Source organism: Gavia stellata, chromosome 1, assembly GCF_030936135.1.
Source record: "Gavia stellata isolate bGavSte3 chromosome 1, bGavSte3.hap2, whole genome shotgun sequence".
In the NCBI taxonomy this organism is placed as follows: domain Eukaryota; kingdom Metazoa; phylum Chordata; class Aves; order Gaviiformes; family Gaviidae; genus Gavia; species Gavia stellata.
This window is the reverse complement of record NC_082594.1, coordinates 41,820,420-41,837,499: the sequence shown is the minus strand read 5'-3', so window position 1 is coordinate 41,837,499 and position 17,080 is coordinate 41,820,420. Positions and strand designations below refer to the sequence as shown.

The 17,080-nt window shown below is 37.6% G+C and overlaps 1 protein-coding gene across 4 annotated transcripts in view; it reads left to right on the top strand.

Moving 5' to 3' along the window:
* The window catches only part of PCDH9 (protocadherin 9), a 679,091-nt gene that overhangs the window by 186,050 nt on the left and 475,961 nt on the right, over positions 1 to 17,080 (top strand). The window contains exon 2 of one of the 4 annotated variants that reach the window (XM_059821043.1): positions 3,159 to 3,179. The exons of the other annotated variants lie outside the window; for them this stretch is intronic. Within the exon in view, the coding sequence (XP_059677026.1) occupies positions 3,159 to 3,179 (21 nt within the window). The remainder of the gene's footprint in view (positions 1 to 3,158; positions 3,180 to 17,080) is intronic. 4 annotated transcript variants of the gene reach the window in all.

Sequence of the window (17,080 nt, the reverse complement as noted above, 5' to 3'; positions counted from 1 at the left end):
AGGAGGGTGATAAACCCACACCCTTTCCACATTTTTTCAGTAGTGAACATGTTTGTGCAACAGCACTCAAGCACAGCTTCTTACTGCAGGTGCTTTTCCCATTTTGGGAGTTCACTGCTCTTGTTTTGTTAGCCTCAGCATTTTGAAAGTGTTGGCTCACCCACAGTGCTTGCAAATATATCACTGTCCATGCTGCCTTTGCTTTTTGTATTTACCGGTGTCTTATGCTTCATCGTTTCTGATGCCCTTGAGAAGCTGTGACCATTTTTTACATCTGAAAGAGTGCCAATTCATTTATTAAGACAGAGTTTGTGAGGCCTGGATAAATTTATTCTATCTAACATTTAATAAAACATTAAATTAAAAATGTGACTTATGCTGTGACATACTCAGCATTACCCTTCCAAGGTTGATATTTGAGTGTTGTAGGGCCCCACTCTCCATAAGGTAACATGCTATCAATCTAGCTCGGAGGTGACAAGGCCAGTGATGTTTTCCTGTGGTGGTTGTTTAATAATTAATTTTTCATTGCTGGTGTGTTCAATAAATAGATTACAACATTTAAGACCAGCTTAATAGGTTTAAAGGTTCCTTAAAAATTCCAATAATGATAATAGTTAATATGAGAATAATGAATTTGCACTCAAAGATCTCAAGATCAAGCAAGCAAATTAGATCTGGCCTATGCCTAAGCTGTGGCTGCTGGGGTGGGGTTTTTTTGTTTGTTTTGGTTTGGTTTTTACTATAAAATGTACCCTGTGTGGATTAGCCTGTCTGGTGATTTGTTGAATTTCTTAGCATTTCACTTGTCATACTAATTTAAATCTTTAATCTGAGGACGTGGCAGGCATATGAAATGGTGCATTAAATCAATATTATGTTGCAGACGATGTCTCTGAAGAGGTTGCCATTGTGTAGGGGAATGCAATAATAGGAATAATAAAAAGAAATTGCATTTTGATCTTTCCACATATGTTATCACACTGCTGTTCACCCGTTTTAAAAAACATACAGCTCTGCTTGTAAAGGCAATCCCTTGCACAGCGCTTTGTCACATGCTCAAAATGCAAAGTAAAAAAAAAAAGAGTCCAGATGGGGAAGTCTTGTCAGTTACTATTAGGATTCAAGAGCATCAGCCCTACAAAGAGGGAGTCTCTTGCTTAACAGGCGTTTGCTTGGCATTTAAAATAGATGGTTGTTCTCGTTAGAGTTCCTGATAGTCAGAGATAGCCTCATTAAGAAAGTTAATAAAGGAGGAAGGTACATTTGGTTTATCAACTTGTTTTATGTCTCATCCAGGGCCTGATTTTCCACTTACTTTCAAACTTTTCTATACAATCACTTGAACTGGGGTGATTCTGTCATTTCACAGCTATCTCCACAGCTCTTTATTATTGCACACACAGTACACTGGAAGGGATTCAAAGCACTGTTATTCATTTCTGGCTCTGAAACTATCTTACTGACCATCCATTCACTTCATTAGCCATTTTCTACATCTGTAAAATACAAATCAAGCTGATAACATCAGCAAAATATTTGGATTAAAAATGCTGGATAAGAGCATAAGATGTGAGATGCAAAACAGTGGGAAATTGGGGCATTCATTTTTCCAGAACTTTAAGATCTGACTTATGATCTTTTTTTACCAGTTCTTTTTTTAAAGTAAGTCTGCTTAGACAGGACTTTGCCAAAAATCTGTGATATAACCTGAAAAGCAAGGGAGAAAAAAAAACCCACAACAGCCACATCTATTATTATCTAGTTTCTTAAGAAATCAACCTTAGGAAAGACTACATATCTAAACCAACCCCTGGCAACCAATACTTCATGTGACACATCAAGGCATTTCTTTAGCCTTCTTTGTTCTTGCCATAAACCAAGGCTACCACCTCTCAAGCTTGCAGGCAAGAAAAAGACAGCGAGGTAGCAAGTAATTATTGCCTGGGCAGCACTTAGCTGGGGCTGCTGCTCCAGTTTATCTGCTGAACAACTTTTAGAGACATAATAGGCTGGGTACCCATATGTAGGTGGAGAAAAGAAGAGAAGGGCTTGGGAAATGTAGCTATTGTGGTTATTGCAGATAGAAAGATACGCAGCTGGAAAATTATGTTGAACTACTAAAGAGTAGAAATAGGGCGGGAGGATATTGTAGCAAAATGTAAGAGAAAAACTCAGACATGGGGGTATCATAAGATGCTAAAAAGAGGTGAAGGGCTAGTAAAACTCCATTGCTATAAAAGACTTAATTATTTAGCTGTGGTTAGTGGGAACTCCGTGTGTTTAGAACAGGTACTACTTGTCATTAACTGGTACTAGGCTGTCTCTGGTTTTGGCAGTAGCTGATCAATACTATCAGTGGTGATGTCTATCCTGAAAAAAGTAGATATTTCAGTACTGTAAGCTGATCAGGTGCTGCAAACTGGATTTGCCGTGCTGCAACCCATCAGTGCTGCCTGCCGTTATTGCGGTATTTGCCATTTTCAAATTGGGACACACAATGACTGCTTATCCTGTGGTAGGAAATCATTGTCGATCCATTTCTGCACACAGCAGTTGCCAGTTGGTGGCTGGCAGTGACCTTTTTCTCCCCATGGTGAACGGTCATCACTGAGAAGCAATCGGCACTGACCAGTGAATGCAAATTGCACTTACTGCATAGCAGCTCACTGTCAGGGTATATTCTGTGTAGGCTCTTATTTTGGGGCAAGGAGCTGCAGAAAGCAGTTGCTGCTTCCTGCCAGCTATAGGTCCCTAATTAGTTTCTGCAGTGACTTTGTGATTCACTGTGAGTGATGAGCAGTGGTAGTTTACTAGGGGAGTATGTAGTGACTTCAGGTAGGAAGCCTGGGGCTGAGGAGATAGGAAATGTATTAGGAAAAAGGGATTATTGTAGCTGGAAGGGAATCAGGTAGCAATATTCTTTTTTTGTAAGACTGAAGATGTAACAAACAAGCTAGTTAAGATTTTGAAATAGGAGGAGAGAAGAAAGGGATTATAGGAAGAGGGATTATAGCATCGAAATCTTAGGCTGAAATTTTAAGTGGTTCACCCATTCATTTGCCTTGTGCACTCTCATTTAGTCTAACAAATGTCTTGATATTGCCATGACTGAACTCCACTTAATATTTATGCTCTGAAGACCCATGCAATTTTAGTGAAGTCATTCCTGAAACACAGTGGGAGATTCAAACTCAGTGCATGTGTGTATACAGAACAGTCACTAAATCCCAAGAAATGCTATTTTCTAAAGGATGAGGGGAGCAATAGTGGGTGGTTTGACTGAAGATAAGCATTCAGAATAGACAAGATAACGAGATTTCTCCTTGATGTACAATAAGTGCATAGAAAGAATAGCAACAGCAAGCCTGTTAAGTTGGGAATATTTAGGGGAAAATCAGAACATTTAGAAACTATTCTCTCCCTCAGAAACTGTAGGAAAATTATTAAAAGTAGTATCTTACTGATTGCTCCATATAGGCAAATGGGAGAGCATAGTAATTTGTTTAGTATTTCTTTTTTGACTTCAATTTATGAGGTTAGCAACAACACTGCAGTGATGCAGAATGATATGTGCAAATGTTTGCAGGAATTACTGGCCCTTTAAAATTTATCCTGATCCTGCACAAGGCAGGCAGCAATTTATTACGATATTCTTTATTACTGAAGGCAATTGTACTTGATAAAATATCCTTTTGTAGCCCAAAATAAATTTTGAAGAGGGGATGACTAAGAAGTTGTATTTCCTTACCTGTTAGAACAATGATCAAATAAATCCTAAGAAATCAGCAAGGTGTGAGGTTTTATTTAAATTGTACACTCAGTTGATTTCCATTCCTTAGGTATGTAACTCATATGTACAATTAAAATTAGCTCAATTACAGTATGGTCACCTTTAACTCTCCTCTTAGAGCTCCTCAGTGAATCTGGGAGTGACAAATCCCATTCCTTGCGCTCTGCCCAACACTTAGATCTGTGCAGGAAAACTTTGCTGCTACTGAGTAAGAGTCCTTCTTTAGCCTATCCAATGTACATTTTTTCTTACCCTCAGTGCTCTCAGCCTGATATAATCGTAACCTTCTCCAAGTCGATGTTAACATTCATTCATTTAGGACATGGAATCTTATGTCCCTCCTGAAATATCTCCTATGGCTGGACATGCCATTTAAAAGCCTGGGCTTGTTAACAAAGTATTGTATGTGAGGTCTCAGTTCATTCTATTTTAAGTTTATGAAAAATACTGTTTCAGATCTACAATATTGTAACATTTCAAAAATGCTGACTTGTTAAGGATAACCGTTGCATATTTCTGCAGAGAGTGCTTTGAGGACAATTGGTCTTAGAAAAATTTCAGGTTTTAGGCAGATGAAATGGCTCTTCTAACTCCATCTGAATTATTTCTTCCATGTTACTGCTACTTTCAAAGGACTCTGGAGGTGTTTAAATGCCCACATAATAAATAAGATGCGGGTTATTGGTGCCTCACTTTAAACTTGGGATCAACACAACACTTTATTTTTCAAAAATAAATTTGCAAATAAAATGTAACCCGTTTTCATTCACTGTCTGGGTTCCTTCGTTGTCAGGACATGCCATGGAGGATCAGAGGAGTATTCCCTCAGGGTCCTTTTTCAACAGTAGACAGTGTCAGAGGAAAATTAAGGGAACTACAGAAAGGTCCAAAATAAAAATGTATCAACATTTCCACTGAGCCTGTTTCAGTCCCGCATTTCTAATAGCAGAGTTATGCACTGAAATATGAGAGTTTATTTTCTTACAGAAAAGAATGTATACTGTCCAGTGTAACAGTTGATGGTCTTGTTATCCATATAAATATCTAAACCTCCTTTGAATCCTGCTGGGCTCTTAGCTTCAGTGATGTCTTCAAGGAACCTGTGGACATGGCATTGCGGGACATGGTTTAATGGGCATGGTGGTGTTGGGTTGATGTTTGGACTTGATGATCTTACAGGTCTTTTCCAACCTTAGTGATTCTGTGATCTGTGAATATGATAAAACATGTTTCCCGACACCAACTTTCTCTTCTCTTGGGAATGAGGTACTCATTATTATGAGAAGGTATGCACCATGGTCTTCTGGCTCTGACAGACCTGATCAAACAGCTTCCTACCAGAAGTGGCCAGCCTCTTATTCCCTGGGATAGAAAAAATGTGCTTCTCCCTCTCCACTCTATTAATAGTGTTTAGATATTAATGGATTAATTTTGGAAATTGAATTCATACCTGCTGACAGCTACCAGCTCAGGCTTGATTCAGTCAGCCATATAGATCATTTATGGACCATGGACAGATTCAGGGCAATGCTTCTTCAAAAATAAGTAAGAAAGTATGGTATGAACTCTGTAAAAATCCACACCAGACTTATAATAGGTGGGTTGAAGTAAAAGTAGTTCAGAAAAAAGATGGCTGTACCTTGCAGGAATATGCAGATTAATAAAGTAATAAGGACAGAGGGCCAGATCCTCAGGGTGTTGTAAATCATCATCACTTAGCTGAAGTTACTGAAGCTGTGCTGATTTACAACACCTACAGAACTGATCCAGTAGCAAATCCTTAGTGATAATGTTGGTGTTTTCTCCTGGTAACGGAGCTGCAGGCATCAGGGATGACAGTTGGTTCGTGGGGCAAGTTTAGAACAGAATATAGAGAAAAGACAACATGCATATTTAAAGCATGTGGGGAACTTAAGGCTGGAGAAGACCTTCTGGAGTTTCTGTGCTCAGTTCCTTTTCACTGTTGCAAGCAATGACATGTCATCCCATTCAATTTTTTTCTTAGAAAGGAAGTGGTTAGTCAAGGGAGAATGATATTTTAAGCACAGCTTTACTCTGAAAAACAGATTGAATGGAACTTTTATCACATGCTGCCCTCTGGTTTCTTTTATGATCACTTTTGCATCTTTCATTTGAAGAAAGAAAATTATATATTAAAAGTGGTTTTTTTTGTTTGTGGGTTTTTTTCTTCTTTGCTGTTGTGGTTTTGGGGTTTTTTTTGGTTGGGTTTTGTTGTTGTTGTTTAGTTTTTTCTTTCTTTGTTTTTTTTTTTTTTTTTTTTTTCCTTAATGCTATTGTTAACCCTGGAAAGCTAGGGGAGTTGTTGGAGAACAAAGTGGATGGTCTTCTAGTTCATTCATCTTTCAGGATGTTAATAATGTTCTCTTTTCAGGGCAAATTTTTGTAAAGGCCATGGGACCTACGTACACTGCCTATGTAGCTAGAACTGGTAGCATTGAGGAACACGGTACAAATGTACTACAGCTAGTAATGTCTGGATGCTACATTGTACTGGAGCATGGAGCTGCACTTAACTTACCATCTGAAGTAACTGTTAACTTGTGAATGTCCTGCACACCCCAGTCTGCTGTGCTGTGTCTACTGAGAGAGGAATTTTGTCTGCCAAATCCTTAGTGCTGGCAGCAATATATGAAGCCAGAAGGACAACAGCTTGGCTTACAAGTAGCATGCTGAGTCTGCAAAGATAAGATAGATTGAAAGACTCTCTATTGACTTGTGAATTCAGAAAAATTGGTAGTGAATCCTGTAGCATACTGAAAATGCAAAAGTATTCTATGCTGTTTATGAATGTCATTTACAGATTAGGATTAGGTTTTAGGTGAACATCAGCTTTTTATGCAGAAGTTCTGAATAAACTCGGAAATTTTTTGGTTAGTAATGAAGTGTAACTTCAGCACCAAAAACATTTGAAATTGTGTGTTGCTGGTTTTAGCTAGAGATTTTTTACTTGCTTCAAATGGTTACTAGAGGAGTGCATGTCGTGTGTCTGACATGTGAGAGGAAGAGAGAAAGGAGAGCTTTTTTAATCTTCCAAAATGCAGTTCCTGCTAACTGATAGAGAAGATAGCGTGGGTAAGCATTTGGTGTTCATTCCCTAAGCTCAATCATCTGGTTTATTTGAATTTATCAAAGTATTCCTATCTTCAGAGAAGAATGAAAATGAACATTTTGCTGAGAAATGTTTTATGATATTTCTAGATGTATTTTTTTTTTTCCTGGCTAGCTTTGAGAGCCTCTGGGGTCTCTTTTTCTGATGTTTATCAAACTCATCTTTGCAAGGCAACGTATACCGAAATTGACTGTTATGAGAGACTAATAAAAGTTATCAAGCTTCTTTCCAAAATGCTGTGTTCTTATTTTCCTGATAAAATACAGCATATTGTGAATGAGAGCTGCTTTATTTATTCAACTAAATTGTTTTGAAACAACAACAATAACAAAAGATTTCTGCTAGGTGTTTCGCTGGAAAACTATGTACGCCTCCTAGGAAAACGTTGGGTCTCCTGCAGAGGAATAGTTATCAGCTGTTTGAAGTTTGGAGCTGAAGTGTACTGACATTAAAGACAGTATAACTATGGCAAAGAGATTAAAATATCTTCATATTTAACTGGTGAGGTTTGGGGCTTTTTTTTTGGGGGGGGAGGGTTTGTTTTGTTTTTTTTTTATACCAGGCCAAGGAACTCCGGTCATGAGGAAGTTCATAGCAGTAACTGCTAAATCAAGAGTTTGAGATAGGACACTGTCACATGCAGGAATAACAAAAAGTCGGACAATATTTTAAGTATGTGTAGTAGTGCACATGTTCACTGGCTCAGTATTCCTGAGGAGGGTGCACCAGAGCAGATAAACTCATCTAAGTATTTAGGAAAGTGGCAGTGTGAAGGCACTTCAGAGGGATATTGGCTAATTTTATGAAGTGCTACTTCCATTACCAGACAGTTGCACTCATTACTAGAAAAAACTAGTTGGGGAATGAATTGCGTAATTTCTTCAAGAGCTCACACATATGAAAATACAATTTGCATAATGAAATCTGAATTTTGGAATCTGTTTGCCAGCTATAGTATTTAACTAATGGAAAAGAGTATCTGTTAAATCAGGAGCAACAGCAACACCCAACAGTTATTTTGGGGTATCACCCAATAAAGGGCACTTTTTAGAATTATACTGTGCAATTAAACTGGTTAATTGAACCAGATTGACTACACCAAGGAAAGTGAGATTAACTTGACCATTACATAGATATGTTAATATACCCATTATCATGGACTGAAACTCCCTTTTCACAGTACGTTGCACTAATGTGAGGTTGTCCTGGTCTCAGGGTGATGTACAAACTGTCTTCAATTCCCCTGGCTAGTACCCAGGAGTGAGAGTCTGTTTGTGGAAGCAGAAATGGGTCTGCTGTACTTTGTGTATTGTACAGAGTTTTTGATGCTGTAGATACCAACAATTTATTGGGAACAGCACAATTCATGTATGTATAGAAAACCTTAGACTCTTGGTGCAATTGCTTTGTGATTATCATGATTAAAAAAATATTTAATTAACCAGTACAAAACTGGTGTTACAAATGCACTTAAGGATATCTGAGGAAAACAGACGAACAAGTCAAAACCCCCAAAGAATTTAATTAGGTTAACAAAAAAAAGAAAAAAAGAAATTCATTGACTCTACAACTTAATAAAATGTAATCCTGTAGATCTGTGAATTTAATACCATGTTTAGTAGGAGATTTAGAACAAGTTATATGATGGAGTCACTATAGTAAATGGTGATGTAAAAAGCAGTGTAAAGAAAACCAAAAATCTGGAAGAGTCTTTAGACATACTAAATTTCCATGAAAAAGTCCTTATAATAGAATATTTCTATTTTATTTATTTGTTGCAATTCACCATAGTATGTTCCATTACAAAGATAGCAACTGGGTATTTGAGAAAAAGACTCTTGTTTTGCATTGATCTGGCCTCTGCTCTTTGGCTCAGACGGAGTATCTGAAAAGAGAAAATGTTTACCCCTTTGCTGGGAGCAGCTGGACATTGTGTAGGAGAAGAGAGGGAAGAGGAAAGTGAAGATGAAGGATGGGACTTGCCACACAACAGAGACCTGGAGTGTGCTGGGCAGAGCAGGGAACAGAGGTGCAGCCAAGTTGTAGAAGGGATGGAGGGAAAGGTTGCTCTGTTTTTTTTCTGTTTTCTTCCCTAAGGGACAGTCAGTTCTACGGAGTTTTTTGCAATATAGCGAGCCATTGAAAGATAGCTGATCTGAGAGGAAAGCGTGAGGAAGAGACACAGCAGGCAGGAGAGAGCTTTGTCTATAGTCTTTTCTTATTTCTGTTACATTCTGCATTTTTTCCATGTTAATATATTTTTTTTCAACTTATTTTCTAATACAACTCATTCTAGAGAAAGAAAAAAAGGAAAAAAGAAAAAAAAAAAAGCCTTATTTTGCATTGCTTGTAGAGCTCACCCGAAGGAAAAGGAATAGGCAGGCTTACTTCCAAACTGTTGCTGACTGAAGTCTAATCATAGTAAAAAAAAAAAAAAAAAGAAAATAACTTTTTAGAGATGCTATGCAAAAAATTCCAGATGGTGAAGCCTCAGGAACTTTTAGCCTGATTACAGGCAGTATGGATAACTGACTCTGATAGTTACCAAGACAGCAGCCACCACATCTGGTGACTTTCTTTCTTCCTTACCATCAAATGTGTTTGTTGTAGACGTAGGTGGAGAATGGAGCCAGACTTACTGCCAGTGCCAGTGTTTTGGAGGATTGCATGTTTCCCTGAGGGAACTGGCCACTAAGGGATTTTTTTCTTTCATAAATGGATTTGCACCTGAAACTTTGGGATGGTGGGTTGGAATGGTGTCAGGGTATTATCCTGGCATTTATCCTCAAAAATCCAAATCCTGTGTTAGCCAGTTTGGTGCTACGTACAGTGCATGAGTTAATCGGGGGCAACCAGCCATGTCTGACAGTAACAAGCATAGTAAGTTGGAAGATGTTTTCAGCATGTGGCATTCAGGTATTTGACAGCATAGATGCAACCGTTTCAAATTTTCTCAGAGTTATTCTCTCACTGGAACTGACCTTTTTAAGGTTGAAACAGAACGGAAAATACCAAACTCTTTCCACCTCCCTGCGCACTCCAGTCAGTTCATAAGGGCAGGCTACTCTTTGAGAGGTATTTGAAGTAGCAGGGTTATTTACCTTAGGTATTTACATGAATTCTAAAGCACTAAATTAAGAGTGGATTTTAGTATACATTTTATTACAAAAGTAATTATATCTTAATTTAGATATAGACTGGCAATTAATGGGAATGAAAATGCAGGATGATTTTATATAATTTGCAGCTAGACATTTCAGGGAGTTGGATAGGGGATGATAACATGTTCTCCAGTTTTCGTGCATAGTATATTAAGTCCAGAATGGGTTTGTGGCTTAAAGCCTTTTCCAGCCATCTATGAACAGCAATTTTCATTCACTATGATTAGGACTGAGTATGAGGTCAGCAGCTGATTCACTAAGTCACTTGACCTCCTTTCAGTGCCTTATTTCAATGCTGAATCCTGTCCTTTTTATCTTTTGCACCTTAAGCTGAGTTCACATCTCTTTGTTATGTTTAGAGGCTTTTCTACCACTTTGTCGTTTTGTTTAGTCAACAGTACTCCCTTTTGTGTATGTATGTCTATAAACACATGTCTATTTAAAAATATCAAATTATTTCTCTTGTGACGTGATACTTCATATATTAACTGACATTTTGGCTCTAGAAGGTAAAGATAGTGCTTCCCATGGAAGACCCAAGCTCAGGCCACACAGGTGTCTCTTATGGTGTGTGTATATCTATGTTAAATCACTTGATAGGTACAAGGGATCCAGAACCTTTCTTGCAATCGCTGTGCAGCCTCAACTCTATAGCAGAATTGTGACAAACTTAAAATTTATGTTTTACAGAGAATTTGTCAAATTGACTTTCTATTTGAATTTCAAACTGGCTAGGTAAGACAGAACATTTTTATGTTTTTCTGAAATTTATATATTCAAAATATTTTGGGAAGATAGGAATGAAATTTTTAAAAGGTTGACAGCATCGGGGCAATCTGGCATGACATTATTTTATGATACTTTACCAGTCAGCCTAGATTTCATACTTTTTTTTTTCTGGATGTCATAACATTTTTGACCATACTACATGTGAATAAGCATTACAGGCCTTGTTCTTCCAGTTTACTTTTATTATAGTTTGTGATGCTCAGAAATCTGGTATTGTGCATATGTGGAATTTATTTTGGATATTTGAAGTCTTGATTGTCTGGGCAGATTTTTGCTCTGTAAAATCAGTCTTACTGAAGTCAATAAGACTACTTATGTGAAGGTAATGACCATGTTCTTTTTCTTTTTTATTATATATATCTATTATAGTATGAATTAATATAATTTAGGTTATTGAACCTGGTAATTCTTTGGGTGAGTTCACAACAAGGGCACATTGGGCTGAATGAAAAGTTGTAAAACTTTAAAACAGTCAATAAACCAATTCATGTATCAACAGTATATACTACTAGGCAGCAGTGCAGTAATACTGATCATACAGCAGTCTTTAAGGTTTAATCTGGAAGGGGAATAAGATATTACTGTTCTTTTTTATTTCTGCTGTTAATTAAAAAATTAAATTGATGTGAAAGTAGTGGAAGGAAAGAGCAAGTTTCTTCAAATTATTCTTTTTGAATGAATCATTTTTAATAGGTCCTAGCTTAAAAAATAACAACAAATATAAACAATGAAAATAGTGTAATTTAAGAGATTGCTCCAGCTTCTTAAAATGCAATTTGTTTAGGAAATTAAATGCCTATTATAATATTCTGAGTGCTATCGATGGAATTAAGTGAGGTTTTTGTTTTCAGTAAATGACAAGCTCTGTAGCAAACTATGCCACACCCTGCAGTTTCTCTCCCCCTCCGTTTTAAAATTAAGAGCCTCAAGTATCATTAACAATCAAGGCAGGCTTTCCTACAGGAACAGTATCATTACAAATAAGTAGCTTAACACTCTGTGCACGTTAATGCACAGAACAAATCCTAGCACTGATTTGCTAGCACTAAAACCCATTAGAACACTGGCCCCAAAAGGGGCAAATCATTGAAAATGCACTAATTATCAGTCAGGTTCTTCAGAAAGATTTTGGGTCAATGCCAGGCATTATTAAGATTTTCAGTAAGTTTAGACTGAGTTTTCTGTTTGGTTCTCTGAAAGAAACTTGTAGGTAGAGAATTTGTTTTATGCATGCATAAATTGAAACCTTATGGATTTACAGAAGTTTTTGTGTTAAAAAAAAATCCATATTTAGTGAGTTCCAGTGTATTGCTGGGATTGGAACTGGTAGTACAGTGTGCCATCTCTGAAACTTATATTCAGCCTGCGCTTGGATCTTCAACCTGGCCCAGGTTATATTACCATTGTTACTTGCCTGTCCGTTGTCAGGAAGCTGAAAAGCAGTCAGCGTAAAATAATAAATGAGTAAATGTTTACACCAATGTCATGGCTGGTGCATTGCAGACTGTCTGGGGGTGGAGTTTGTCTGTGAAAAATGGACAATGTGTGAATTTATGGCTCTGTCAGGTCAGTCTCATGGCTAAGGGAATGGGTATAGTGGTTATCGACCAGCAGAGAATTTATATCTAGGATTGACTATCGTTGTTCAGCACAATAGATTGTTTCTCATATGTCTCATAAATAATGTGCAGCTTTTCATTCAAACTGATGAGTATACCAAAAAGTTGTATTTTCTGCTTTCCCTCCGCGTGGTGTTGAAACAGTGATGACATCTTGCCACTTTCTTCTGCTGCTTTTACATCTATGAGGCCTGAGAGAGAAAAGAAGATAAACAGCTATAGAAGCACCTACTTTATTTTTTTTAAGCAGTCAGAAGCCATCTGTTACAGGAGGTGTACCGACATTGCCTCTAGTCCACGGATGAATTAGTGGTGGGACTGGGTTCTCCACACTTCGGCGTCTCAGGGTGAAAATGTTCCAGGAAGGTGGTAGAAACTGAAGTTTCTGCTAAGTAAGTGGGATGTTCATTGGCTTCAGTGAAACTTAGTTCCTTTTTACAGTGCTGGATAGCCTAGCAGGGTCTTTAAAGCACATATTCCTTCAAATAAGCAGAGAAAAATGATCCTATAGCTGTTTAGTCACGTATGATCTGATAAAAGCAACCACTCATAGTCAGGTGAGATCGTGCTACCTAACTTGAAAAATCCATCAGTCACCCTTTCAGTGAGAGGACTGTAGTCCTCCCATCCTGTTCCTTTCGGCTTTGTTCATGAGAGAAGGTGAGAGTGGGAGGAGACAGGGGATGCTTCAAATAGTCATGGAAATTCAGTGTAGGTTTTTCCAGCCTACGTTCTTCATTTGTGCTTCCACAGAAGTAGTGGTGGAAAATGTTGACCACAAAACTTGTGGCTTTCAGGGATTATTAGGGAAATCAGACATTAGTGTTAGGTATCTGGAGCATCTTCTGGTGTGACTGTCCCTCTGTCCTCTTCAGCATTGTAACATTCACTCCTTTTCTCTGCTAACCACTTCAGATCCCAGATTTGCCTGTCCACTTAGTGCTTGTCTAGCAACTATGCACTGTGGTGGGCTACATCCATGGCAATGCTGCAGCTTAAATAGACATTCCCAGTTAGCTTGAAGTGAGCCAACTTTGCTTTTGCTAGCAATGTAGCCACAGGCAGCATGTGGGAGCTTTTTGCTGCTTACTCAGCATCTGCTAGATAGGGCAGTCCTTAATGGACTGATGTAACGGATACACTATTATGTAAAAATGTGAGTGGTAGCAACTGTGGTATAGTTTACACCACAGTGGTAATAAGTCTGCTGGGTATTTGCACCTCAAAATGCACTGAGAGCTGTGCAGGGGTTTGGGGAGGTTTGTTTGGCTTTGTTTTGTTTTTCCTTTCAGCTTCATTCTCTCTCAGAACAAAGATGTACCCATTCTTAAGATGTAAAGCTGTATTCTGTTGTGTTCCTCTCAGGAAGAAAATTCCTTTCTACTAATTTCTAATGCTTTACCTGTGCTATTGTACCAATAAAAGTACTGCATGGGTTTATGTTAGAAGGCATTCCTCTTTATAATAAAAACAAGTTTGATTTAAAAAGGCCTGAAGTGGATAAACAAATAGGTTTTTTTCCTAGTGCTTTATTTTAATTTAGTTTAGTATTCTTCAGGTGTGTTTTAACTGCTGTATATTAATTTGGGTGGGGCTTTTTCCCTATATCTTTGTGAAGGCAGTTTGTGATTGCAGTTGCGGTAGATGACCAATCAAGACTAAAATGTTTTGCCTGGATTTTGAACTCTTAATTTTGTGGGTAAAGAATATTTGGATTTGCTTTAATTTGAATTATTTCTTCCTGCTGTTTGAGGAAAATACAATTAAGGCTGAAGCAAGATGTTTTTTGCTTAATAAAGGGAGAACAGTGCATTTGATATGTGTGTCTTTATTCTCAGAGTCTCAGAAGTGAATTCATTATAAGGGAAACTAAACTAGTGATAAAGCAGCATTCTTCCATGTGGATGGTTTAAGTTCAAATTTACAGCTTTTTTTCATGCTTTGGAGTAGCTGTTATTAAGCAGTCATACTATAATTTCTTAACCATTTTCCCCTTGTCATATAGTGAATTCCTGTAATTGAAAATGGGTGCAGAACCTCTATTCAAAGGATGAAACTTATCCAGGAGTTCCTGCACCAAGCATCTGCTGTCCCATGGCAAGGGATCACGCTAATAGAAAGGCTGCAGAAGTGCAGGATGAAACTATTTCTGAATGCAGGTCCAACGTTAGCTGTGTGAGACATTTTTATGTCTGGATTTGGGGTTTATTTTTATTGTATTTTCACTTGAAAAGAGAACTTAACTGTAGCTGAACCATAATATTTCACCAGGCTTTGCTTGCTATAGCCTGCTAGACATAGTTCCCTCAGGAACAGCAAACTCCCCTCAGATGCTTCTGAACAGCCAAGATTTCTTTTCCTTGACCTATGGATTTGATCCCAATCAACAGAGATCCCGGAGCACAACTGCTACTCTTGCTCTTGATCCATTTTGAAGCAAATCCTGCCGCTATACAGCTGGTGGGCTTAAACAATGTATACATATAGAAAGGCTCAAATAAAAGTCATCACTGACCTTGTTTGCTTATTTTAGCATGATCTTTTGTTATCCATTATGAAACTGAGATCAAATGCACAGTAGTGCTGAAAGCAAAAGGCCTGTCATGGACAACCAAGGGCATGTATGTCCAGTGATGAGGATCAGTAAAAGAGCTGCATCTTGCTAATGTGATATGGAGTTAAATACGCCTCAAGCTCCCATATATTTGAGTGACAAAAGAGGCCTTACCATCCTTTATGAGCCTCATCTTTTATGAATTGGTATACCTTTGCCTAGCATGGTACTTCCTTGTATCACCCATGTCAGTGTAAGTTTTGTGTTTAATCCCCCAAATTCTATCCGTGTGTCTAAAATACATCCCGTAAGCTCTGTGAGAGCTTACATCCAGTATTTTGAATAAGCAGGTATGATTTCTTGAATAGTACTTCATTTGTAGGAGTGTCCATGCATGGTTCTGTGGTAAAAATTGTGTTGATTGATAGCATACAAATTTCTGAAGAGAAGAATGATTACGTGTTCATGATTTATAAAGAAGAATGATTCTTCTTTCTCATGATATTTGTTTCTTTGTTTGTTTGTTTCCCAATAGAACAGGTTGTGTATTTAGAGGAGGCTGTAAATATGTGTATTTTTAATACTGTAATAGATCTGATGTTGTGCGACTCATAAAAATGATATGCTGATAAAGCACTGGGCTGAGATCTGGTGTTCAGTCTCTAACTTCTTTAAAGATTTTGAATAACCCTTGGTAACTAACTTATCTCTGTAATTAATTTCACATCTGCAAAGTAAAAGAGATTCTTACTTTTTCTCTTCCTTATATATTTCACTATTAAGATTTATGAGAGAAAGATTTTTTTTTTTAAGCATGTTTCTATTGAACAAATTGAACTAGCTCTATCTTATCTGGGTTTTTCAGATAATCCTCTAATTTAGTCAAATGAGAATATTAAAAATAAGAATTAGTCCTTTTTTACTGTTGTGAAACAGAAAGGAGAAATATAGTCTTTTTAAGTATAATACAAACAGAAATCATTATTATGGTTTATTTTTAGAGAACTTTATTCTTGCATCAGAATGAGGACAAATCTTACTTTTTTTTTAACTTTCAAGTCAAAAGCACTTTTCCATTTGTATCCCATTGATCAGTTTGGGTTTTACACATAAAAGGATAGTGCTCGCTAAGATTAATGTGTATTTGCATTATATGGAGCAACATATACATTTTTAATGCCTTGCATTCAAATTTTAGCTTAGATTATTTTTATAGCTCTCCTTACTATGAAACTCATGTGCTGTTTCATCCAGGGAGTGATTCAATCTCTAAAGTTTGGTGAAGAAAAGAAACACCTAACAGCACAATCAACAAAAATGTCATAGCTTTCAGAATAGCAGTATTATCCTGCTAATAATTATATTATTAAGAGGAGCAGCTGAGGGAACTGGCGTTGTTTAGTCTGGGGAAGAGGAGGCTGAGGGGAGACCAATTACCTGAAAGGGGGTTGCAGAGAGGTGGGTGTTGGTCACTTCTCCCATGTAACTAGTGATAGAATGAGAGGAAATGGCCTCAAGTTGCACCAGAGTGGGTTTAGGCTGGATATTAGGAAAAAATTCTTTACTGAGAGAGTGGTCAAACATTGGAACAGGCTGCCCAGGGAGGTGGTGGAGTCACGCTCACTGGACGTGTTCAAGGAATGTGTGGACGTGGCACTTCGGGACATGGTTTAGTGGGCATGGTGGTGTTGGGTTGATGGTTGGATTTAATTACCTTATAGGTCTTTTCCAACTTTAATGATTCTGTGATTCTGTGGTTCTGTGATCCTTAAGTCTGAAGTTTGTCTTCACAGGACTTGGTATAAAATAGTGCATTGTATTTCAGTCTCAATGCATATTGTTACTAAAATAAGTATTCAGGCAGCTTAGCAATGAGTAAGAGAATAGCAAAAAGTTCTAGTATGTTTTCCCAAAACCTAGCAAGTAAGTCCCTAAATAATCAATTATTGGGGTAACTATCTGGGAATAACTAATGATCTCTAAAATGAAGGTTCTGCCACAGCTATGTAACATGGACACTTCCAGGGTTTGACA